The sequence below is a fragment of the Astatotilapia calliptera genome, chromosome 15 (assembly GCF_964374335.1).
Source record: "Astatotilapia calliptera chromosome 15, fAstCal68.1, whole genome shotgun sequence".
NCBI classification, from domain to species: Eukaryota; Metazoa; Chordata; class Actinopteri; order Cichliformes; family Cichlidae; genus Astatotilapia; species Astatotilapia calliptera.
The window spans coordinates 16,852,988-16,879,123 of record NC_137436.1 but is presented as its reverse complement, the minus strand read 5'-3'; the positions used below and the strand labels follow the sequence as shown (position 1 = coordinate 16,879,123).

General features: G+C 38.6%; 1 protein-coding gene across 1 annotated transcript in view; it reads right to left on the bottom strand.

Annotated features, from left to right (window-relative positions):
* The window catches only part of lama2 (laminin, alpha 2), a 234,305-nt gene that overhangs the window by 99,716 nt on the left and 108,453 nt on the right, over positions 1 to 26,136 (bottom strand). The window contains exons 15-21 of the mRNA XM_080290182.1: positions 24,944 to 25,048; positions 21,768 to 21,979; positions 21,222 to 21,333; positions 18,904 to 19,017; positions 16,023 to 16,150; positions 11,195 to 11,281; positions 4,494 to 4,705 (exon numbers count right to left, since the gene is read on the bottom strand). Coding sequence (XP_080146308.1) covers positions 4,494 to 4,705; positions 11,195 to 11,281; positions 16,023 to 16,150; positions 18,904 to 19,017; positions 21,222 to 21,333; positions 21,768 to 21,979; positions 24,944 to 25,048 — 970 coding nt within the window. The remainder of the gene's footprint in view (positions 1 to 4,493; positions 4,706 to 11,194; positions 11,282 to 16,022; positions 16,151 to 18,903; positions 19,018 to 21,221; positions 21,334 to 21,767; positions 21,980 to 24,943; positions 25,049 to 26,136) is intronic.

Genomic DNA, 26,136 nt, shown 5'->3' with positions numbered 1-26,136 from the left:
GAATCTATTTAATTATTCTTGAAAAATAATTTATTTGTGTGCATTTTTTTACACTGCATCAAATTAAAGTTGATTACATTGATTAAGCATCATGAAGTGGGGGGGGTGGTTCCCTATTTTTTTTTTTTTGCAGGGAGTTTGCAACCCTATTAGTTAGGCTGCTTAATATTCCTGCTAAGTACTCCAGAATAGGAAGGATGGAGTAGGTTTAAGTTTATTAGATTGATCAGTATTGCTGAACTATGAAATATTTTGGGTGCAGTGTATTTTTATTTTACATACAGGTATAACACAATAGCTTTAGTGTTGTTGTTTATTTAAACTTGAGTATGAACTTATACAAAATGCAGCAAGATATTTAAAAAACAGTTTTATTGATTAAAAAACACTATATCGGATTCATATTGGTATCGGCAGATATCCAAATTTATGATATCGGTATCGGACATAAAAAAGTGGTATTGTGCCATCTCTAATTTCTACAAGTCTTTATCTAGATGATTTCCACTGAGTGCACATCCTGTTTTCCACCAAAGCCACATTTTCTTTTCATGGTATAGTGCAGCAAGCACTATTTTAAAGGGACTTCTACTGACTACTGAGCACATGAAGCGGTGGCATCCGGGGTTAAGCTGTTTGACTGACTCAAAGAAAAGAAAAGAAAAGAAAAGTGTTTCTCATTTCCTTTTCACATCTAGAGCTCAAGATGGGAGTCTAACTGGAGAAATTCAAGCCACAAACCCCTTGAAAGAAATTATTTGCAGGTACAGTAGTCTCCACAGGCAATCTCCAGAAGTCAAGTAAGCATAAGGCAGGGAAGTCTGAATCTTATACATGGTGGGGCACTATTAATGTACATGTAAAAAAATAACTGGCTAAAACATAGTCAGTCCAGACTTCTTACTTGTTTGAGGATTTTATTTTCCTGCAGTATTTCTCTGGTCCCATCAGTCCCTTGAAAAGTGCCTGGGCCTCTGCACTCAATAGTCCGTTAGGAGTGATAAAATTAGAGTTGTGAGTTTTCCCAAAGATCCCTCAAGAGTTTATTGACCAACTGTTAGAAACATCTATGGAACATTCATTAAGTGTCAGATACACAGGAAGCGTAATTACGCCATTGAATTACCACATACTCACATTGTTCCCATGGACAAATGTGCGACGGAGCAATTGACATATCTTTTCTACAACTTTCAAATGAATCCCCCCCCCATGTGAGAAATGGTCAGAGGAGTTCTCTTGAAATTTATTCCTCAGACAAATTGATTTGTGGCCAAGTTTGCTTGCAAAATCAAACCATTTTCAATTCTCCAACAGAATTAAAGCGAAACACTATTAAAGGGGGGAGACACAAAAAGGCTGCGGCGAAAATGGCTGAAGATGAGAACTCTGACATCAAAAGAAAAAGTAAAGGATTTTTACAGTCTAATAGTGCGCAAATGGACTCGGCCTGAACTCTCCTGCTCCACTCAATAAAATTCATTAAGACTGGGAGCAGCAGGGAGAGGGAAGCAGTCACAGAGAGAGCGAGAGAGAGGTAGACTGGCAGAAGAAGAGGGAGCAAGAGAGAGAGCTGTTGTGTTTTAATAATTCTTGGTGGTCTTTTGTCATTCATGCAGGATCAATAACAACTCTCCATCTCCCAGACACAAGCAGCCGATCAGCACTGTGGAAGAGCAATAGATCAGGCTGATTAATCAATAACCATTTAGCTGGGTGGAGAGGGGAAACAACTACAGAACAATGAACTATCAAATACACATTAATACCCTCTGTCAGCCTGTCTGCCTGCTTTTGTGCTGGGCTGACAGTTTTATCTGTCTGTTTATCAGTCCGCCTGTCTATCGCTCACTGTGAAGTGTCTTTCTGCTGATCTGTCTCCCCTACCCCACCCTCCCCACACCCACCCACACCACTGTCTTCTTTTTTTTTCTTTTTTTTAAAAAAAAGAAAAAAAGGTTTTAATGAAGATTTTCACAAACAAGTGCCATCTGTATTCGCTGTCATCTCTTTCTTTCTCTTCCACTCTCACCACCTCATTTTTACAGGTATAGTGTTTATTTTAAATCTTAAACACAGCTGGGAGTCAGTGGGCTGCTCCAACATCACACCTCCCACTAGCACAGCTGCTCGTTGATGCACACACACACACATACAGGCGCGCTCCAGATGGCGTACAATCCACTGAATGTTTCAGAGAAAGGCTTAAAAGTATCATTTAGCTAAAACTGAGTTTCATAAAGAAATTGTGTTCTACAGTGAGACACCCTGCTGAGACCCACAAGCTGCACTGCTGACTTTCTCTATAATGAAGGAAAACCAAATTATATTTTCCATCTTTAAGGCCCTGAGTGTTATTTTTTATTGCAGGTTCTTTAAAATCATTATGATAATAAACTCTTTACTGACAGATGGGTCCTGTCAATATGTCACTTTTACCAGGGGTCAAGCTGGGGATGTGACGCAGTGGCGTGCAGTGTCTCTTTCTGACACTAGGAGTCACCAAAGTGATCAATTTTGAAATTTTAAAAATGAGGGCTGCAAATTTATCATGTTTATACAAACTATGATTTAGATAAGATTTTGACCTGCCTCTCGAGAGAATGAAAGGATGAGAACCTTGTATGGTAAAAATTGAGGTTTTTTTGAAACATACAATGAAGTGCCACCTTAGTGGATAGCCATCGTAAACGAGGACCAATGTAACTTTTAGACAAACAACAGCTGCTGTGACAACAAAACATTAGTTCAGTCTAAAAAAGCAAAAAACAAAAAAATCTTTTCAAAGTTTCAATGTCTGCTCTGTTTTTTATTTGTCTGCACTGTAGCAACTACAAACTATCAAAGCTCATAAAACCTCTGTGGGGTTTGTTTTCCAGCGCGTACTCCAGAGCAGGTAATCTCCAGCACCTTCGAGATATATGAGCGACGCAAGAGTGAGATGAATTCAGATTTCAGTGAGGTCCCATTGTGAAATAAACAGATCTGTATGTGATTTAGAACAACATGCAAACAAATTTAGAACTGAGAACATTAAATTTGTGCTGTTTACACCAAAACAGATGAATCAGATTTTTACTTGATGTCTGGATATATACACCAAGTCAGGGATCCCTGTGGCTCTGTTAGTGGTCTATGGTCCAAATGTCCACGGACAGGATAATGAAATTCTAAAATTTCCCCTGCAAGTGAACACCAATGTGTGTGAATAGTGCTTGCAGTGTAAATGCACTCAGACCCGATGCACGTGTGGGTTTTATTTTTCCTCTCGACCAGAGCTTCACAAATGGTGTGCTGGGGTTTAGATGTCTGAAGTTAAGTCTAAGTATGCTATGTTTATACTCTTTATGCACAGAAGGAAATAAAAAACATCTTAAGGCCTTCTGTCAAAGACAACTAGGTCAATTCATGCAGTTGCTGGATGGTGGGAATTATGAGACTGTATCAGGAACAACCAGGTAACCAAATATCATGTTAGATGCCACAAGAAGAAGTGCCTTCGTCTGACTGTGTAATCAAAAAAACAACTGATAAAATGTCACCGTGCAGACATTTTTGTGTGCCTTGGCCACAAAAAGTTTGAAAACTACTGAAATACTACAGCAATATAAACTAACATACCTTCATGGTAAAAAGGAAGAACATTATCCTTCAGTTGTAAGGTTTTAGATATCAAATCAGATCTGATCCTTAGCAGCTATTAATATTATTTATTTAACAAAGGCTAAGATAAAATGCAGAAGAACTGCCTGATTCCATGGGACTTAAGAGGGTAAGTAGCAGCTGAGTACAGCTAGTCAAATGCATTTGATTAATTGATCATCAGCAAGTGTGACCACTGATATAAAAGCAGAGGTTTTGGCAGCTTGTTGGTGTGGAGCATTCAAGTGTGTGTTAACACAATGCCAAGGAGAAAAGAAATTATTTTAAAGAAGCAACTGTTGCTGCCCATAAATCTGAGAAGGGTTATGAAGCCATTTTCAAACCATTTGAAAGCTATCATTCGAAAGCGAGAAAGATTATTTACAAATGAAAAGATTCACAATAGTCTTCCTTGGAGTGGATGTACCAGCAAAATTAGCTCTAGATCAGAGAGTGAATGTTTGGTGCACAAATGATTAAAATCAAATGAGTAATTTCATTCATGAAACTGTCTGTATTTTATGTCCAAATTTAGAACTGCATCACAAAATAAGTACAAACAAATTATGAAGCTTTGGCCGTGTTAGAAAATTTAAAAATATCTTAACACCGAATACTACAACTAGTATACACCACCACCACCACAACTACTACTATTAATAATAATGATACTAATAACAAAATAAACATATCTATAATACTGATGTGAGTCCATCTGTACAACTGCTAAAGCCTGTCTGAAATTGGGCCATGCAACAAGCAAGAGACAAAGCTCAACAGAAGCTTTCATTTTTCCCATGACTGTATATCAGTTGTTTGATTTCTGTTTAAATTTTTGTCGTCTTACTTACGTTGGCAATCTTTTGCTATGATGGCGTCTCCATAATAACCTGCAGCGCAGCTGTCACAAGATTTGCCACCATAACCCTGGCGACACCGCAGACACCGGCCTGTATTTGGATCGCAGCTCCCAGGTATGGAAAGGTCCAGGTTGCCATTGCAATCACAAAGTCTGCAGGATCCCCCTGGTACAGTGGGCTGACCATAGTATCCATTGGAACATCTGAGAATCAGTGGAGATACCAAGAGATGGATAAATCAGTTTCACATCATCTTTAACCGATCAGCTTCCTGGGGGAGACGTAATAATAAGAGAATAAGGTGAAATATTTTGTACAATGCAGATAGAAGACATGCCAGTGAACCCACAAATATTTTTCTGCATCAAGGTTTTTGCAGATTTTTACTTGTAATCTGTCAAGTTTCTGACTCCTAGAGGTAGCATTAAAAAGCACCACTGAGGATGACTGGGCTGAAACTGACTGTAAAAACTGTCACATTTTCTACATACCAACTCTTATACCAGCAGCAGAAGTTGTCTAACTATAAAATTCGACATACAGGAGCTTTTAAAATGCCTCAACCCTGATTAACATCCAAGCTTTACCCTTTCGAGCTGCACCAACAAGATGCCATCCTGTTATTCTCCCTCTCTCTGTTACTGAAGGAGCAGGTATTGCACTAATATCTTTAAAATACAGTTTTGCTCTGCTTTTATATCCCAAATAACACTTGAAAATATGTTTTTCCCCCTCAGCTTTCAAGTTTGAAAGAAAATACACAGTGGGTCACCTTGTCTTCTATCTTTCTTTCGCATCTAACAACTACTGCGTATGAGTCAGCAGGTAAAAGCAGGTAAATATAAGTATTGTTTACTTCAGCTTCTAGCACCAGTATTATAAAACACTTTGAATACACAATTACTAATTAAAGCGCCAAACTATCACAGAAGCCAAAATCCAGTCTCTATCTACACAAGAACTAAAAATCATCAGCAAATGTCCACAGGAACTATGAGCACTGTTATATAATTTGTTTGACCAGTTAAACTGCTTAGATACCAGTCCAGCTGAATTATTCATATACGTACACTCCCATTACATAAATATAAACACCCAAAGAGCTACAGGGCAAACCCACAGAAATGAAAGGGCATAGAAATTAAAGTTTATAAAAGTAAACCCTTGAAGACATTTTTTTTAAAATGGAGATTTAATGGCTTTAGGCAGTGAACTTCAGGATGTTTACTGCAGGCTGCCCAGCTATTACTCAAATAAAAGCATTGCTGTCTGAACTACATTTATAAACTGGAAACAAAAAGTCAGACTACGAAAAAAAACCCTGCAATGTTCATTTCAAACTTATTTGTAACGTTAAAAACCAAAATCATAAAAAACATATAACCTATTTTAACCTATTTTTTTCGTCCACCAGCCATAGTAAGGTTTATGCCACAGCTGTCCTAAATTAACAATAAATCATTTTTTATGCTTCTGCATTGGTGAATCCACCAGGGTGCGCTCTTTAAGGTCTTTAATCAAAATGATATATTAAATCCTAATTATTATTATCCGTGAATTTTCAAATTTGATATTTTACAAAAAAAAAAAAGTGGGGAAAGAATTAAAGCACTTTATTTTTTGATTAAGATGCTAAATTATAGTTTTTAACTTGCATTGTGGAAACATTATTCTTGATTTATTTTTCAAATTTGTGCTCAAATTTTGGTATAAAAACATCAGTTCAGTTCAGCAAATGTTTAGTTTGTGTTGTTTTGTTTTTATGACAGGTGGTCTTAAAAACCAAGTGATGTTTTTGTGATGGATTCTTTATTTTTTTTAAGCATCATTCATGGATACAAACATTCCAAAGGGTCGTTAGGACTCTTGATCAAGAACAAGTAAATGTGTTAACTGTCAAACCAGTTCAGGATTTCAATATTTTGCTTTTTCAATAACTTCATTCGATTAATAAAAAGGAAGATGGCCAAGGCCTGGGAAATATATTAACCTGAGAAAGCGGCGCTGTCACACGAGCCGCTGAAACCAAATAAGGCTGGCCAAAGCTGAGCTCAGGCTCTACAGGCTGAAAAGGGAATTGAGATGAAAGAGGAGAGGAAGAGGGACAGAGAAAAGTGAAAGGGAGGAGGGAGAGCGATCAGATGAGAGAAGAGAGGGAGATGGAGAGAGGGGAAAGGTCTTCACATTGAAAAGAGAATTGAATTTAGAGAGGGGGTGTGGGTGGGGGTGGAGGGTAGGAAAGGACAGAGTGAGGGAAAGAGTCAAGAGCAGCCAGCCATTATTACCACTGACCCTCCTTGGTACTCAATAGAACTGGTTTATTAGCTTTCCTTCCCACTCCGAGTGTGTGTGTGTATGTGCACATGTATGTTTCTGAAGCATGTCTGCACATCTTCCCAGTTTTACTGGCAGCATTTTTATTTCTTGAGTTGAGATGAGCTGTTTGTATTTAGTCTTATATGCGAGATGAATTCCGATGTTAGGGCTTCTATTCTAGTCATGCATACGTGTAGTTACTTGGGCCTCAAGAGGAAGTGAAGGTATTTATAGTGGCTAGTCTAGCGTGATTGAAGTTGATATTTTTGGAGGGGTTAAACACCTGGTCAAAATCATCAGAGTGTGGAGGAAATGTATGGCATAACTTGTAAAGAGAGATAGAGAAGGGCAGATGGGCTTGGATCGTAACAGTCGCGTTGTATTCTCAGAGTGATGAATGGAGAGTCGACAACAGGGGAATAAATGCTCAGTTTCTTCTTAATATAATCATTAATTATGTTCGTCTCCACTGTCAATAAAACTGTTAAAGGCTTTTTTTTAATCATTCCAACACAGGCTAAAACAGAACGACACTAAAACAATGCTCAAATTCACACCATCAACCAGTTTAGACTAATTTCCTCATAAAAGAACAAGCTTAAATCCTCAATCCTGAATTAACAATTAGCTATGTGAAAAACTATAGTGCTTTAACAGCACCTGGAAATCATTTTTGGAATCAGCTTTTTACTATAACGTTCAATGAAGTACAAAGTAAGCCATAAAACGTTGTCAGAGTACTTTTCGTAGTTCACAAAAAGCTTCTGATTAAACGCATTTCTTTGTGGTGTCATCCCCGGGTTGAAGAGGGCTGTTTCAAGTTTGATGATAATTGCGATGGTGCTGCTGCTGCTAACAGGCCACTGTCAATCAAATCCAATATACAGTAATTGTCTGAACTTTGCACTGAAAAGTTTCATTAAAACCAAAGCACCAATTAATCTGCTGCTATCTAGTAATGCTGAACTAATGCTCTGCCAACACTCATTTTAATACTACTAGCAACAATCCCATGTAAACTGACTATTCCACTCATTTACTCATTTAGTCACCTGCAGTCATGTGAGGAGTAGCTGAGACAAACTCCATAAACCGGCATAGAGACAAGGTATTTAAATACGTCAATTAAAATGCGTCAATTAAGTAACAGATACTTAATTCCTGGAGTCTTCATTTCTATTTTTGAATGTTACTTTGGAGCCTCCAGCAGCCTCCGTGTTACAGTTTCTACTTTTACTCACACGTACAGCGAAGCTTGACATATGATTACATTTGCACATCTCTTAACATTAACATCAATAAGTAGTATTACGACAACATTAACAATAACCCTCACTTTAATCCCTCTGCATTCTAGATGAGAGGGTGATCGATTAAAGTACATTATATCCATCATATCAGCTAGTTGGCAGCAAGCACCTAACATGACAAATGAAAGACCTTATCTGCAAGGCCATTAACATACTGGCACACCCTAAATAGCACCCCGTGACTCAAAGTGTTTTAACCTACATTTGTTAAGCAGCTGCAATAAAGAGCTTTCAGCTATATTCTAAATGACTGTTTATGGACAGGAAATTGAAAAGCAGAATCACTTAGCAGTGAGTGGATAGTCTATTAGCATGGGCGGAATAGACCAGCTTATTTTGTTAAAGCCCATAATACAGACAAATTGGCGCATTACAATTAATTACCACAAACAACAACAAAAGCACTGTAGATAATGAAGTGTAATGGCAGGTAGTGCATAGCAGGTATCAATTAGACTAATAGAACAAGAAACACCAACTGCTGATTACCTACTTAATGCTGTCATTAGTAATAAAATATTTCCCATTACATCAGCTCCTGTGCGTTATGAGACTGTGCAGTGTGAGATCAAAACAACACATGCATGTGGATAGGAGAATGTATACACAGATGCCTTCTGTATATTCAGCTGCAGATCCATAAATTTACCGGCACACAGGCACAAAAGATAAACATGTACAGGCACACACAGACTCCCCAAAATTAAACACCATCTTCTAAATTCATTAAAAGCAGCAACAAGGAATGTTTACTATATTATGAGCTTTTTCCTACTTTAGGATTAATTAAAAACACAGACTGCACCATGTGGTCACTCATTAATACACGGACACAGAAGTAGATTGGAAAGGTGGAGGAGTCAAATTGTATTGGTTGGGCCACGTTCCAGCACGAGGCCATATTGCACAGTGGCTGGAAAGCAATGTGGTGCAGATGCTACTCTATGACAGAAAGAGCTGGCAATGAGTCAGTTTACTTTCCAGTGGCAAATGAGGTTTATAAAAAGACTCAAAGGCAGACAGAGAGATTCTGATGTGGAATGCATGGCATGCATACTATTCAGGACAGCGAACTGAGGCGCCGCATCCTCCAGCAGCAACAAATAGAAAAGCTCGGGTAACTGCAACTGCAGAATTTGTCATCATATTAGCCCAAATGTTTGAGACTGAGACTGTTTATAAATAACAGTGTAAATATGCCAATATTAAGTTGTTTTATTAATCTGTTACTCTCATTAAGAAAAACATATGAACATATCCTTGCATATCTGTAAAAGCTGTAAAAGCTGAAAATGTAAACACTAATCTATGCGGCATTAGAGACAGTGGTCAGTTGACTTCAATGGCAAACACCAGAAACTCAGTGGTTTACATCATGGTTGATACGTTCCCCTCAAACGAGCAGCCAAGATTCGACCTTTAAATTTGTTAACTGAATATTTGCTACTGTTACCAAGATGTGCACACTCTCATGGCACTCATGGCTTTTGTTTCCAAGGATGGGCCCAACCTTCCAGTGCCATTAGGGCTAGCTGGTTAAGCAGGGGCATTGTTACACACGGTCTGTCCTTCTGTCTATACCAACCTCTTGGGTCTGATGAATGTCGGGTGCCTGAACCTGGTGTTCAGTTCCTCCTACAGCACCAATTTTACTTCTAAAAAGTGACCCATTTGCCTGCTTCCCTTCCAAAACTGCCTCCAAGCCAGTGAACTGGCCTATTACCCATTTAAAGTTCGAGAATAAGAGGTTAAGAATGTTTCAGGCCCAAGACTGAATCATTTGCTTTACAAGATAGAACTATGAGATTTGAAGAGCAGTTCAGTAGTACAGTAGTTAGCACTGATGCCTCACAGCAAGAAGGTCCTATGTTTGAATCAAGCTGCCTACTGTGGACCTTCAGTGTGGTGTTTGCATATTCTCCTAATGCTTGCATGGGTTCTCCCTGGGCACCCATCTCTGGCTTCCTCCCACAGACTAAACACATGCATGAGTAAGGGTAATTGGCAATTCTAAATTTGCCATAGGTTATCTAATAAAAGAAGATGAATGAATGTGTTTGAGAAGTGCACTAGTTTGATTATAGAACATGATTACTACGAACACATTTTGAGCTTTAGACACCAATTTTTAAGAATGTAAGAAATCAGCACATGCCCAGGGCAAACACTTTTTATGATTAATGATGTTCTTTTGCTATGTGACGACAGTGCAAACAACTGAGTTTATTAAAGATTTATAAATTTATACAACAGAAAACAGCTTCTGGGTTGCCAGGCTGTGGTGTAAAAAAGAAGAAGAAAAAATACTTCCAAAAACTTGTCACTAAAGAAGCTCATAAAAGCTTACAAAAACAAAACATGAATCAGATCAGCACATCAAACATCCGGTAGGCCCCTTCCATCTAGCAAAAAGCAAGAACAAGGCTTTGTCTGAAGTTTATTAAATGCTTTTTCACATATATTTATATGAAAAACAAACATAATGAAGAGTACTCTTACAGCACATTAGAACTTTAGAATTTTAACTATGAGCAGTTTTATTTTAATACAAACCAAATGTACTGTATTTGAGTCAGCCTGGGTGGTGAAACGTCTATATTTACTCGGTGCATGTCATAACATGACAGTATAGCCTGAAGTTTCAACAAGCCTCACATCCAGAGAGAAATATTTTTCTCATTAGTTTTGCACTGGTGAGCCCATAGCTAATGGAACAAGAATGTCACTCAGCTAATAAAATAGATGGACAATGAGACAGAGTACTCAAGAAACAGTTAATGAGCAGTAGTTTCTCCATTTTCATTAAAAAACAAAATTAACAACTGACTATAAGTCTGGTTTACTTTCTAGTACTTAGAGTTGGATACATCTAATAGTGCCACTATTTGGTCATGAAACATACTTTGCTGGTTTGAATGCATTACACTAATAGATGTGTGTTTCTGACAGTGTCATTTAATTAAATAATAATGAACTTAGCTGGGCTAAGGTGAAAATTAGGCACATAGTTCAGGCAGAGTTGTGTCAGACCTTTCACCGTTTCTAAGCGCTTTGACTGTGTGTTACCTGTCGCATCGTGGTCCTGTGTAGCCAGGCCGACACTGATCACACAGCAGCTCTCCGTCTTGACTCAAGTGGCAGGTTGGACTGAAGCTACCATGGTTCCCAAGATGAAGTTGTTGCGATTGTTGTTGAAGTTTTTGATGAGTTTGGTAGCGTTGTCCCAGTGTGGCAAAAGGCAGGAAGAAGAAGAGAAGACAGAGGCGAGTTAAGGCCATTGTTTGCCTCCTCATATACACATTCACACCTGCTTCTCTGCTTTCTCTTCCCAGTCCCATTCGCACTTTGAATGACACATTCACTCACATACACATTTTAGTTTCCTCTCCGTTTTGCACACACACATGCACCAATCCTGACTACAAAAACCCTCTTCCACCCTACAAAGTGTAGCCTAACGAACCAAGGGAGAGGGGGAGAGAGAGAGATAGAAAGAGACAGCGACAAAGTAAAATGATAGTCTCTTTCCCTCTTTCTCTCACCCTCCCACTTCCAAAAACTATAGATAGTTCTGCTGGCTCGGGTTCCAGGCACCAGACTGACTCACTAGCTGACTGACTGGCTCATTAATTGTGTGCTGGCTCACTGAGTTACAAATAACATTTCATTGGCCAGAGTATGCGGACAACAAACACTGAAAAACACTTTCTGTATAAAATGTAAATAATTCATAGCTGTATGAGAAGAGTTGTATAAAGTTGTAAACAGCCAAATTGCAGCTGTGCTCATTTTAATGCTTTATTGCTAAGTGTTTACTGATGTCACAGAGCAAGGAACCTGAGGAAGAAGCTATTTCGCGTCACACGAGTTGCCCCCTGGTGGTCATTAAAGTAATGCAGTTTTAAAGCGCCTTTAAGGATTGTGCTTTTATGTTTCTTATCCGATTTTGCCGTGTGGATCATTAGGTGAAGGAGGCTGCTGCAGTTTAGAAGTGGTATTGCAAGGGCCAGGATGGGAAGGATGTCACTGGTCTGCAAATATATCTAGTAGGGCTGAACGATATATCGCATTTGCGATAATATCGCGACATGATCAAGTGCAATTTTCTAACCGCAAAGGCTGCGATTATACTCTGGACATGTCCAAATTCATGGGCTGCATCCTCCTGAGGCCGCATTTGTAGACCGATTACGTCACAGCGACGCGCCGAAGGCTGTCCAAATTACTACCATATCCCAGAATTCATAGCGCGGCCCAGCCAAACTCCAGTTTCCAACAATGGCGGCCGCTATTAAGTTTTAAAATTACTCATACTAATCTTTCTGGGTCACAAAATAAACTTTTAAAATATTTTCAGGCGAGAAAGTAGTTGTGTAAACATCGAATATCTGCTCGGTTTATCAAGATATCCCATATTTGCAAAAGTGCTTCGACGTTTTCAGAGGCGTCTGATACCCACCAGCTCGACAGCTAGCCGGGAGCTCGAGGGTTACTGATGCGGCCGAGAACGGCACAACTCCCGGCACATCATTTTCAGATCACCGCGGAGTTTCGCTGCTCGGGTTAAACGTAATATATAAGTCACTTAGACAACCCAAAAATGTTATTGTTGGGCTTTTTTCAGTGTTTTGTTTGTTCGTGAGTAAATCGGTTTGGCTGAGATTAAAGTTATTAGATTAGATAAAAGAAAACTTTATTAATCCCCCGGGTGGGTTCCTCCTTGGTTTTCACACAGCTGACTAAACGTCAAACAGAAAACTTATTAAACAGAAGTATGAGACAGTCGAGAATTTACGCCAGTGTCTGGTTATATTTTAGATAGCAAGAAGCAGACGGCCGAGTTTATTAAACTCCACCGAGACAGCGGTGACGCTAATCAGAAGGCTAGACCGTCCAATTTCACGCCTTTAAATTTTAAAGGCGTGTTTGTGTGTGTGTTTATACAATTGCTATTATGTTTGCACTTTATGTGTAATGTTACTGACTGCAGAGATCAGTAAGATGTGTGTATTTTTTATTTATTAGTTTTATTTATTTAATATTATTTTTTAATTGAATGACTGTCTAGTAGTTCACAGATGTCGAAAAACTGAGTGTGGTAAAGCCACTGATTTTTTTTATGTATATTTCTGCAATCTGCACATTGCACTGACTTTCATTTTAATGTTTACACCAGGGTTCCTTGTCAGCACTTTATGCTCAGATGTTTGTAAGCTAAAAATAAACTATTGTGTATGTTCAAATATACTGTTGTGATTGAAGAAGTTAAATAAAAATGTCAGTCATCAATTCATGCATCACCTCATGTCATCATAACAGAGGTCTGTCTTCCAGGAAAGAACAGTTTAAAATTAATGTAATATAGTATTGGCCATACTATATGATGTATTGCTTGTCTTTGTTTAATAATACAGAAGACAAAGACCTTAAAAAAATAATCGCATATCGCATCACAATCGCAATATTGGGGCAAAAAAATTGCAATTAGATTATTTTCCATAATCGTTCAGCCCTAATATCTAGCAAGGTAGTATCTGCAAAATTAACAAAATCATAAAAAACACATTTTACTAAAATAAATAATCTTTAAAGCTGATAAACTGATTAATACCAAGATTAAAATACAAATAATAATAAAAATAATAGGAAAAAAAGCAGGCCGTGTTATACTTTTTGGAAAAATTTGGCACAATTTTAGGTCGTAATGGCGGTGAAAAATGCTTAGTTAAACAGACATATACAGTTTTATCTGCAGATTTTTAAGGCCTGCGTGGATACATAATTGACTATTAACTTCCATTCAACTATAGTGATTTTTTAAAAAAGGGGGAAAAAAAGACAAAAACGTGTCCTTGGCAGTTAGAGAATTAATCCCAGGCATAAATTAAAAAGAACAGCAATCAAAAACAAAGCAGTTTTTTTTTATTGATTTGATTAAAAACCCCAGTCTTCTCCCCTGTTGACACTAATCACTTCATCAGATGTTCATAAGAGCTCAGACATTACAGATAAGTGGAACAATCTAACTAGCTATTTTGGTAAACATAAGGGACTGGGTGGCTATTTTGAGGGGGGTGAAAGGCATGGCTTCTCAAAGCTATTATTATTGCCAGGGTGGTGTGGAGGCCTGAGGTATGAGAGAGTTGTGTCTTACTTTAGCGCTTAGGGTTTTGAATATGTCATGTCATGACTGCATGAGAATTCTCAGCTGCTGCTGCTGCCTGTGTTGTTTGTCCATGCAAGTCCCATAGAGCATCACACCCTGGTCATTTAGAAAATCTGCGGCTCAATAATATAATAATATAAAAATAAAATGTCTATATATATAACCTGCTCTGTCTGAAGTTGATCATTTCTTACATTTACTAAAAAATTAACTGCATAATTTATTTTACAATTTTTGCCTTTATAAGATTGGACTTTGCATGAGCGTCTCTCTACACCAATTCCAGTGATACTATTATTCATATATTGCTCTGAGGAAGACCCATTTTGCATTTGCAACTTAACCATGGACCTCAAATTCAGCTTCAGTATCATACTAACCCTCCTTTTATCTCAAGAACCTTCACAGGAGATGACGGCTGGCTCTGTGACTCAGAAACCAAAGAGGAGTTCTCAGTCAAAAAGTCTGAAGTGCACAAGTCTAAAGGTGGCACATCAAATCAGAAGCACAAGTAGGAGGACGCTCATTATTGTTTGACAGGGTTGTGCCCTGTGAATTTGTCCTCCATGATCAGGCTTTCAACAAGCAGTCTACCGACACATCCGGAGGGAGGGCACTCCGCTCAAATAGACCAAACTATGGCAAAAGTGTGCTAGAGTACAGCATGTTTTTTTTTGGCCACACCAACACACCTTCACTCACTGCTAGCAGCATTTCCCTTATTCGCCTATATAAAATTCAAGTTGAAATGTTGGCTTTTTGACACGCTAGAAGAGCGGACATTGCGTGCACTGCAGAGAGTGCCAGGATACAAAATTGGACTTCCAGGGAGAAACGTAATAATAACACTTGCTCTGAAGTGCACCAAAAATGTACCGGCTGGTAGTTTTGATTTTAATGACTCCACTTTGTGAAAACATCTTTGCAAAAAAAAACAAAAACCCAAAAACTCAAAACAACATAAAATACTATTAAATGATGTCATTTATGTACTATGTGCATGTTTCATGAATAAACCAAATCAGACGTGTGTAAATAAATTCTTATAAACGATGATTTTTCTAAACTTTATCAACACGTGTGGTCCCGGAGGGAGTTTAATTTAATAACCGCATGTAACCAAGCAATGTGCCTACCCCTAGACAACATATCAATGTGTATGTTTTTTTAATAGCTGTGGTTTAAAGGTCTTCATGTCTGGTAGTATTTTTGCATCTCTTTGGAAAACTGTTGTGTGGTGTAATCTGAGCATCTGTCATTCAAGTCTGTGATGTAGCCACAGCATGAGTAGCTTTCCATATGAGAGGAATATAATGCTAAAGGGTTTTCAATCCCTTAATGACTTGTGGGAGGTTTGCATTTTCTACTGTGTTAAGGCTCCTAGTAGAAATTATGTTGATTCTAACAGCGACAATGACATTTCCACCCACAGGGATAATGTTTCTCCACTTATATTTATGAGTCTACCTGTGGTGATGATATTTCCATTAATGTCATTACAATTATATTCCCGCCGAGAGTGATGAAGTCTCTAGTTGTGGCGATAACCTCTAAAGACCACACACACACACACAAAAAAAAAAACATGGTGAGAGTGTCAGGAGGAGACGGGAGATTATTAAGAGAAATAGGGACCGCAGAGTCAGGTGGGTCAACAGTGATAGATTGAGGCATTTGATTAAATTGTGCTGCCCTGGCTGCATTAACCCCAGGGTCTTCAGAACCTACTTGTTGCTGGGAATATTGAGCGGGCAGGCACAGGGTTGACAGTCCGCAGGTGACCCACGGGTGGCGTTGCCATAGTAACCTGGCAGGCAGGTGTCACAGTAGGGGCCAGCGGTGTTGTGGGAGCAGTCCTGGGGGAGAAAAATAGGTTAAAGTTCATTTGAGTCAGGAGAGCAAGTCAATTTCTCTGAGGATGCAATTTCAAAGAAGAGTTTAAGCAGTTTGTGCAATGATAAAAATACCTCAACAACATTGTGCTATTGTTCTGTTGAGTCATTTAGGAAGGAAAAAACTCCAAATAAGACCTATTTTTTATTTTCAAGTAACAAGGAATTCTCTTGGAAACAAAAAACCTCTCAAGTATTTGTTTTAGTTTTTTTTTTAGCTGCGTACATGTTATACACATCTGCAGACGAACTTTGCATAATTTCCAACAGTCAAAAATGCTAAAGACAGACAGGAAGAACAACGAACTGAACCTGTACCATACTGAGTCAAGCCATACATGTGCAGTTAATAGTAAAAGGGGATGATTTAAGTTGAGACTTGGAAGAAAAAGAAACTAGAAAGAAAGACGTTAGAACAGATCTGCTTTTTTTTTCATAATATTTTTTTTGTTTCTAAAAGTTAAAGGTTAGAAAGATAAAAACTAAACAGTTCACACCTTTGGAGCTTTTTGCCATTGTGGGGGTGGTTTGCATACAAAACTACACCAGAAAATCCTGGCAACACAAGCAACACCAGCAGAACCAGATTTTTGTAAAAAGGTGACCTCTGACCTTGACACACCTATGATATCAGTTTGAAAAGCCTAGGTGACGTTGCTCTCAGTTTATTGTGCTCACAAGATTTTCTGTAAAGTTGATCTCTGACCTTTACCTTGAGGTCAAGTTCACCGAGATTCAAATTCATCTGAAGATTTTAGTAGATGCAACTGTGATATGAATTTCAAAATCCTACGTCACCTGGTTCTCCAGTTATCACATTCACAACCTTGTCACGTGCCAAGCAGGGTGACAACAATATGAGGTCTAGGTAAATGAGGCAAGTAAGATGAAAACAACTGCAGACACACACATATAGCCGGGTAAATGATGACTAATTGGAAACAGGGATGAAGAACGCCACAGATGAGACTAATCAGGGCAGAGCATACAATCACAAGGAAAACTAACAAAGACAGGAAATAAAATCAACAACATAAACAGACAAAGAATTCCAAAATAAAACAGGAAATGGTTTAACAGAAACCCAACATCATAACAGTCAACCCAACAATATTTTACCTGCAAAATTGTGAAGGCTGCAAACAACATAGTTAAGGCCAGATTTAGTGGCAGTACAAAAAACTCTCTGAAATTAAAAATCGACAGTCCTCGACACCCTACGGTTTCTAATGGGAGGCTTCACCTTCATATATCAAAACACAGCGATGCTTCTTCTGTTGCATCTTTTTAATCTGAATTAAGAAGTTGCTTCCAGAGAGAAACTCAATATTAAAACCTGCACTTATGCTGTAAAACCTTCTACTTCCATTAGTGCTCTTTTGTAATTGTGGCATCACGACTTATTTAATAAGACTAAATTCTTCAACACTGAGAACGTAAAATAGAAAATCTGAAGATTTCAGTTTAAGAGTTTTTAAACCGTAAAATTATGCTGTATCTATAATAGACAGCTCTTTTATTGGCCAAAATCTTTGTTGTTTTCATATGTCCAGCTGAAGCGCCAGTGGTACTTTTGAGCTAGTCTGTGCATTTATATGTCACCTTATTCCAAATCATTTTTTTCTCAGCTCAAACATCCCAAATGGTGAATCACAATGTGACACATACACAGTGTGTTAACCTGTATAACCATGGCATCATTCAGTCATTCAACCCGAGCTGGAAATCAAATTCCTCAGAAAAGAGGTGTGTTTGTGTGCAGATCTGTCTGCCACTCACTGTGTATGAATATGTATACAGAGGTTGTTTATGTGCTGTGAGTGAGTTCACGTCAAATTGTCTTCCTCTGTGTGTGTGTGTGTGTGTGTGTGTGTGTGTGTGTGTGTGTGTGTGTGTGTGTGTGTGTGTGTCAGAGAAAAAGAAAGCGCCTCCCTGCCTGTCTGTCTGTCTTTTTCTGTGTGTTGGCCTCACCCTGACACATCCCAGCATCCTCCTCATCTATAATGAAACATAACATGGCAATACAAAACTCATAGATCGCTGTGTATGTGTGTGTTGTGTGTGTATTCTGGTGTGTGTATGTGCGATGGTAACTGACAGCTTAACCCTAAGGCAATGTGCAGACTGGGGTGGGTGCATGTGAGCAGATGCACATAAGAAGCCCAATCTGGAATGTTTATTCATTTCACACTGCAATTCCTGCCTTCACCACTAGATGGCAAATCCGGGGAGACTTCAACTAATAAGAAAAAAACTCTTTTGTATACATAAAAGTTCATTTATGTATTCCATATTAAGTTATGCATTTAGCTTCCGAGTGTCTTTCATTTCAAAACTCTCACACTCAGCTAACTCAACCAATTTTGGAAGATTTTCTGCAATTCCTCAATTAATTGGACACATTTTAAACAAAAACACTGAAAAGATATGAATACATGTAATCCACGGCTTCCAAATAAACAATTCAACTCCCTTAATTACTGATTAAAAAAAGAATGCGGTTAATGAAAGAAATGAGACTTTTCAAAACAAACAAATAAAGAAAATTGAACTCATTACTCATTACTCTTTATTACATTTTAATGATGATAAATAGGGTTAGATCTTTGAGTATTAATTTACACATAAAACAAACACATAAAAGCAATAGTAATAAATAATAAATACAAATGAAAAAGAAACAGGTGACATAATTCACCCACTACTAAGCTACTTACCAAGCAATGCCCCGTGACTTCATGGCATTGTGTTGTGTGTCCATGGCAGTGACAAGGTTCACACACCCCGTTATACAGATTCCCGTTTACCCTCCGAAAACCAAGCGCACACGCCTGAAACACACAAGATCACAAAGTTAGAAAATACAGAAAGCCAGACGGAGTGTCTTTCTTCAAGCTGCTGTAGCGTAGAGTAATTACATGGTGATCCTCTAATTAGCACCTCAAGTGTGTGTGTGTTTCTGAGTGCAACACTTGGAATATTTTTCGTGTGCGCTTGTGTGTGACTTTCAAAAGCATGATGCTGTCAGCTAAAACAACAGCGCATCAGCTGCATTCTGAGACTAAACGGTAATTTCGTGTTATTGTTTACAGTTTTCTTTGAATAAAGCAATTCAAATCTCCATGAGACAAATTTAGGAATCACAATACAATTTGAATAAAATTATGTTCTGAGATATGTTTGGATGTTTTAGACTAGTTAAACAGTCCCCAGATAATATAAGCTGATCCACAACATTTCCAACCATCTGTCTGAGGAGCCTGGAAAGAAATGGAGAGGACTTCTTTAGGTTTCGTGGAGATGTTTCACCTCTCATCCAAGAGGATTCTTGAGTTCTAAAGAAAGTTCCAGGTATTTAAACCAAGTCTTCACGGGACTTAAAAAAGTCACTTTCTTTCTGAGCTCATTCCAGCTACCATGATCTGGATAACTAAAAGCTACACAGACAAACATCTTTTCACTTTGAGTAAAAATCCCATCTGGAATATGTGCGTGGACATAAGGTGTTATCATGAATAAGGACACTTCTTTTTGATGTATTTATGAAAAACGAATGCACTAAAATTCCACCTGAAGTGCAGTCAAGTATTACCAAGCATAACATACAGTATATCAAGGAATCAGTACACTAAATGCCTGTAACACAAAACTGTGCACAAACATTTACAGAAAGAGACTGTTGTTTGTATGTATGGGTGTCTAAGCCTTCAGTTGATGACCATTTAAGGAAATGCATCCTGAGTTAACGTCAATATAGCAGGATACAAATTGAAGGCTCTACTTGTGGCTCACAGGGATTACTTGTACATGTGTTAGCATTAGCCACATTTAAAAGTACACATGTGATGTTCTAACATAGAAATACACACCAACATCATTAAGTGACTGCGTACATTTCAGTGTGGGCTTACAATCTTTTGAATAGGTACTCTTTTTTTTTTCAAGAATCCTTTCTTGCACTGGAAATTTTTCTAATCAATGTTTCTTTGTGTTTGAATGATTTTTTTTGTTTATTTGTGCTTGTTTGCAGTGCAGTGGTTAGACCTGCCATCTTACAGCTACAGCCTCCACAGCCTTTCTGTGTGGAGTTTCCATGTACTCCCAGTGGATGCATGGGTTCACTCCACAGCGCTACAGTCCAAAGATATGCAGTTACGCCACACAAAACTGAACCACATCTTTTCATCAATGCCCTTTCAGTGCAACAAATGTTGCTCCGCTGAGGCGATGCTCACACGTCTTATTCGGTTCTGCATGAACTCAAGACTATAAAATATTTTCCCCACAACTAGAAAAAAAAAAACTAAACTGTCATTCATAAGTTAAAATGATCTAAAAAAGTTAGGTCTTAGCAATTCAAACGTCTGAGAAAACAACGTATTGTTATTATTGAAATTTGAAAGTTGAAATTTCAAAATAATAACCCCAAATTTTGACTTATGGCTAGCAAAAAAGTGTTTGTCAAAGAATGTGTGTTTTCACAAGAGACAAGCTTCCAGGTTTTCAGCAACGCTCTCCAGAGAAATTAAAGGTAACCACAACTTTCTTCATGTTCTGCTGAAAGCTTCAGACTTCCACCTAATGTCCAGACGGCTCTGTATCCAGTAACTGGGGTTGATTCTTGTAGACTTGTAAGTCTACCTATCCACCTTTTGCACATTGGATTGGATGTTATTTTGTCATACAAATGGAATAATTAGCTATGTGTAATATACCTAATTCTATTCAGGATACATTTTGCAACAATACCATCTGAAGCAGAGATCTTTACTAATCTCTTGGCCCAATTGGATATTGAATTTAGTTAAATAGTTTTGGTTCTGTTCTTGTCATATTTGTTTTTAATCCCTTCTATAAGTTTTATTGTCTGGTAGCATCTTGTTTGTTCTATGTGCTTGTGTCTATATTGACTGTAGGTATAAATGTTAGTATGAACGGTTGTCTCTATGCATTAGTGCTACAGTATGTAACCAACCAGCCTTATGTGCCCATTGGATAAGCCGTTAACACAAATGGATGAATGGTGTGTATTTACCTCACAAGAAGTTCCACCATATCCATAAGGGCAAGAACACACTTCTACAGCTGATGCTCTCCTCTCTCCTATAGCAGCGGGATTTGCTACCTCCATAGAAAATGAGTGGAGTCTGCACACGGAGGGCACAGAAATACAAATATCAAGCAAAATCATACAGCATACTGGGAGTCTGTCCGCCTTCACAGTTAAACATACAGCTTGTGCGTAAACAGGGCAGTTTTGCTGATAAGTCTTTTAGAGGTTTTATGAGCCGAGTTCATTCTCTCAGGCAGATTTTACTCTCAGACGGCAATAAGCTTCACCTATAAAACCACCATCTTTATGTTTAGGTTGCACAAGGTTAAAGCCGTGATATTCACAGGCTATAAGAAGGAGATGCCTCAGAGTCTTGATTCTGAGCGAAAATTTTGTTTCCTACAGCTAAATGAGACTAAAAACTTCTGATTTTACAAGCTTAATTTTAATATAATGATTTATTTTACAGTGTATGATCAATACGTCATGATGGCACACTTCGAAATGTGTACATGTTTCCGTACCCACCTGTAAACAGCGCTGCGTTCTGTGCTGTAAGAGGCCCGCACCATCACACTCGTCACTTTTGCCAGCACAGACAAGAAATCTCTCCGACTAACTGGCTGTGCCGTCTCTGAAACCCGGAAGTTCTCTGGCAGGAGAACTATGTGACTGGTGCTGGATGAGGATGGGTAGACAGGCTCGCCAAACCTTTTGTAATTAATCTTCATCCCTCCTCCCTGGTAGAGCAAAAGAATTACAATTTGAACTTTTAATTTCATAAATGTAAAACATCGGCATTCCCTCTGTTGCTTTTATGACAGCACTGACATGTGCATTTATAACTTATCTAAAAAAAATGAGTGAGAGTGAAAGATGTGTCATTAGGTAATGAGCTCCAGTTTATATTGACATACTGAATGGACTAAATGCAAAGTAAATTGAGCCCAGGCCTGGTATCTGACTATCTCTTGTTGAGAACGGATCAATGGCATGTAGTGGCTAACACAGAGTGACAACTACTTATGGAGGGAGAGAGTGAGAGAGAGGGAGAGCTTACTATGCCAATAAACCATTAAATAAAAACTAATTGAATTGGGGGAGGTGGGGGAGTCATAAAGACGGTGAAACCAGCAGCACAGCCAAGAGATGCACAAAATCAGAGGATGACAGAGACAAAGAGGGAAAATGAAAGAGTCACCTCACTTTTATTTACCAATAAGAAAAAGAATTCAGTTAAAAAAATCCCTTAAAAAGACAAACATCATTATGTTGGTTCAATTCTTAATACTTTTTAATACAAACATTTCACTTCTTACTTTAAAAATTAGATCACAAAGGGAAAGTTTTATAAGGTTTTTCCTGAAACAAAATGAGAGGCGGCTCAAGACTGCGTTTCTGTGTTTACAGCATTCTTTTCTTTCTTTATTTACACACTTTAACTGTGCTAAAGTGGACTGATTGAGTGGGCATGGATCGAGAGGAAGGCACGGAAAGCAACAAAGCCACAGAGCCATACAAAGACAGAGAGATTATTATCTATTCAGATGCTGACTTCTTGCGAACAACACACAAGTTTCTTCTTGCACTTCACAAAAACAAGCAACAAAAAATATTACAACTCGATGCAGATATGCAGCGTAAACAGCAGGGCAGAAAAAGAGGGAACAAAACGAGACAAAGGCTGAAAGAGACAGTGAAGAGGGAGAGAGCTGGCTGACAGTGTGTAGGTGGTTCATTATTGTCATCATTTGGAGAGGCTTTTTGTTGACAACAAGACCGACACTTGTCCTCCTCTCCTTCTCCTCCCATCTCCTCCCAGTCTGTCGATCTCACTGACACATCTTTAAATAACACAAGCTCATTGGTCTGTGACTATCCGTCTCACAATTTTCCTTCTTCCTCATTCTTACTTTTGTTTATTTCCACGTTCCGTTCTTCACTGTTTGTTTCTTCTTTTCCTTTTTTCCTTTTCACTTCCTTTTGTGTTGTTTCACACCCACCATTCTTCCTTTCAATCTTCCACTACTTTTTCCTTTTTTTGTCAATTTCTTTCTTTCCCATCTTTTATTTCACTTTTCAGTCTGCCCTGCCTTTATTTGATTCAAAGTCTCTTTTACTTTTCATTCCCTCCTTTTATGGCTTTCTTTCCGTGCCCTTTCATCCATTCGATCCATTCTTTCTCACCTACCGTACACAGTACGCCGCTTTCTCTTTGCAGTCAGTATGTGAGACTTAGGTGCTTTCACATTTACTGCAGTTTATTTTAGATCGTTTCTGAAAGCCCTTCCAACTATTCTAATTAGAATTCCCACTTCTTCGAACACTAGCAAAGTAACTGGATCCTTTCTACAGCTCCAGCACAGAGGACACACATACACACCAACCTGTGCATTGTTTTGTGTGTACTCCATGCTCTCACACATACACAGACACAATGTTGTTTAGTGATATGAGAGATATAAACAGTTAACTAATAGTGTGGCTGCTTTGCTTATTGCTGCCATACATCATATTGCAACCTGCTCATTATACAGACATACAGGGAGAGAAGGGGCGAGAGAGTATATCTGCATTTTTTATTGCTAAGTTCAGCAGTTCTCCTCAGGCTGCAGCTGCTTGCGTGCGCGCGTGTGTGACTGTCTGTCTTTTCTTAACTGTTTGCAACTTCATTTAGTCCTCATGGTCGCAGAAAACAGCGGAAAAACAAGTACACAAAAACAGAAAAAGTCACACTTGAGTTACTCTGACACCAAAAATAATGTATTTGCTGAGTGCTGGGAGCAGTCCTTGTCAACCCCTTTAACTGAAATAGTCAGTTCAGTTGGATCTCATTCCTGGGCTCTACCGCATGGCTGTTCCTGAGGAGTCTCCCAAATGCACCAAGACAGTTTAATATAGGAATCAAAAAGTAAAACAAAAAAACGACACAATTTAAACCCATGCATATAGATTGCATGGATATGTTGTTTCAGGCTAGAGTCACATAGGCATCAAGAACACTTGGGGACTCCCGGAAACCACAGATCACTAGGAAAAAACGTGTATTCCCTTACTGGTCGCTGAGTGGCTGCTAGAGGTCCTTTATTTATTCTAAATAAAAAGTTCCACTTCTTCAAACATTGGCAGAAATTTCTGGCTGTTGTTGGGAAACCAATTGATAAAGCTCCAGTCATGCAGTTCCCCTAGCAACCACAGGCATTTGCAATCTCCAACCAGTTGGCAAGTGGTTGCTGGAGGTTGATGGCTGTTGCTATGTGAAATCAGTCTCAGCCCTTACTGTGGCTGTGGATTGAAAACCGCAACTTGAAATATTAAACTAAATAATGTATTAGAGTTCAAAGTCTTCAAAAGGTGCTGGTTGTAGCAGTAAGGCACAGCTTTCACTTTAAGTGTGAATGTTCTCAGTTTCCAGTCTGACTGTTAATAAGCAGCTTTCAAGTGATTGCAGACAAGTCTGTGTCCTCCATGCAATCTGATAACAACCACCAATAACGACCAAGATTTATTCTGCAGTTTCACTGGGTGACAACCAGCAAACACTCGCCAACTGCTTAGGTAGTACACATTTTTCCCTATCAGGTGGTGGTAGCCGACCAGTCTCAAGTCCTGGTTGACTTAATATCTCTCCATTACCGTGTAGCATGTTGACAGTAGTTTAAGTTCGCAGCTACAAGTAATTAGTGAATTGTTTAAAAACTTACCTCTATGATTAAGTCAGGCTCTGATGTGACTCTGATGCTCACTTGTTCTTGCTGCTCTACAGTATAAGACACGGTGAAAATGACATTCCCACCGTAGGCTGAAAGCTGCAGAATGACAAAGGCAGACAAAACAAGTTAGAAAGTCAAGTTTGTAATAAAAACAACACCTTTTGACCTTTTGATTTCCCATGCTTCGTAGCTCATTAGACTTAGCTCACTATTAGATTGATTTAAAGGTCCATGTTTCTGCTTTATTTGACGCTAATAGAGCGCACGGATTAAAAAGCAAAACGTGACCAAAAAACCATCAGAGTAGTGAGAGAAAAAGTGACAAAGAAAAAATTCTGATGTAGAGGCAGGTTAACTTAAAAATGTTGAAAATGTTGACAAAGTACATTAGTAGGAAGGAAAAAAGCCTAATACACTGTTTTAAACCAATCATAGTCTCACAGAAAGAGGTTTTTAGAAAATGCAAAAAATGTTATCTAGTCAGAGAGATTTTGAAAAGTTGTAAATAAGTACAAGTCATAGACAAACCCACAATAACACAGAAAAACCACCACAACTTCTTCATCTAATAATGACTTTTTCCCCCTAAAATAGTTTTAAAATGCTGAAAACATGAAGAAAGCAGGTACATGCTACAATCTTTGTTGTCTCGAGTTGTTTTGGTGCAGCGTTTCTGTCGAGTCCACAGAATGAGCTTTAGCTGGAGAAGTGCTGCATCGGCATGATCCTGAAATTTATTATTCTGCTTCAACCTGAACAGTAATGGGTGGGAGAGCGAGATAATAATGCCACCATAAAAACAGAGAGAGGGGGACATTGAGGATGAGGGGGAGAGAGACGAAGAAATAGAGCTGGAGACAGAAAGACAGAGCGAGTGAGGTAGTGAAGGAGGAAGAGTTAGGCTTAATGCCTCTATAAACCTCTTCCATTCTACATCATTACACTCACTTTTTAAACCACGAGGCGGAATCACCGTTTTCACAACTGACTGAAAAACCACACACACACACACACACATACACAGATATATCCACACCAGTGTGCCTGGAGGTGTACTTGGTGGATATTTTATTCTATAACACTTATCCTCTATCTACCTCCATTTGCTGATTTGGACTCCAGAGGACAGTAAAATCATAGTTTAAACCCACACAGCCCACACACATCAGACACTTGTGCTGCCC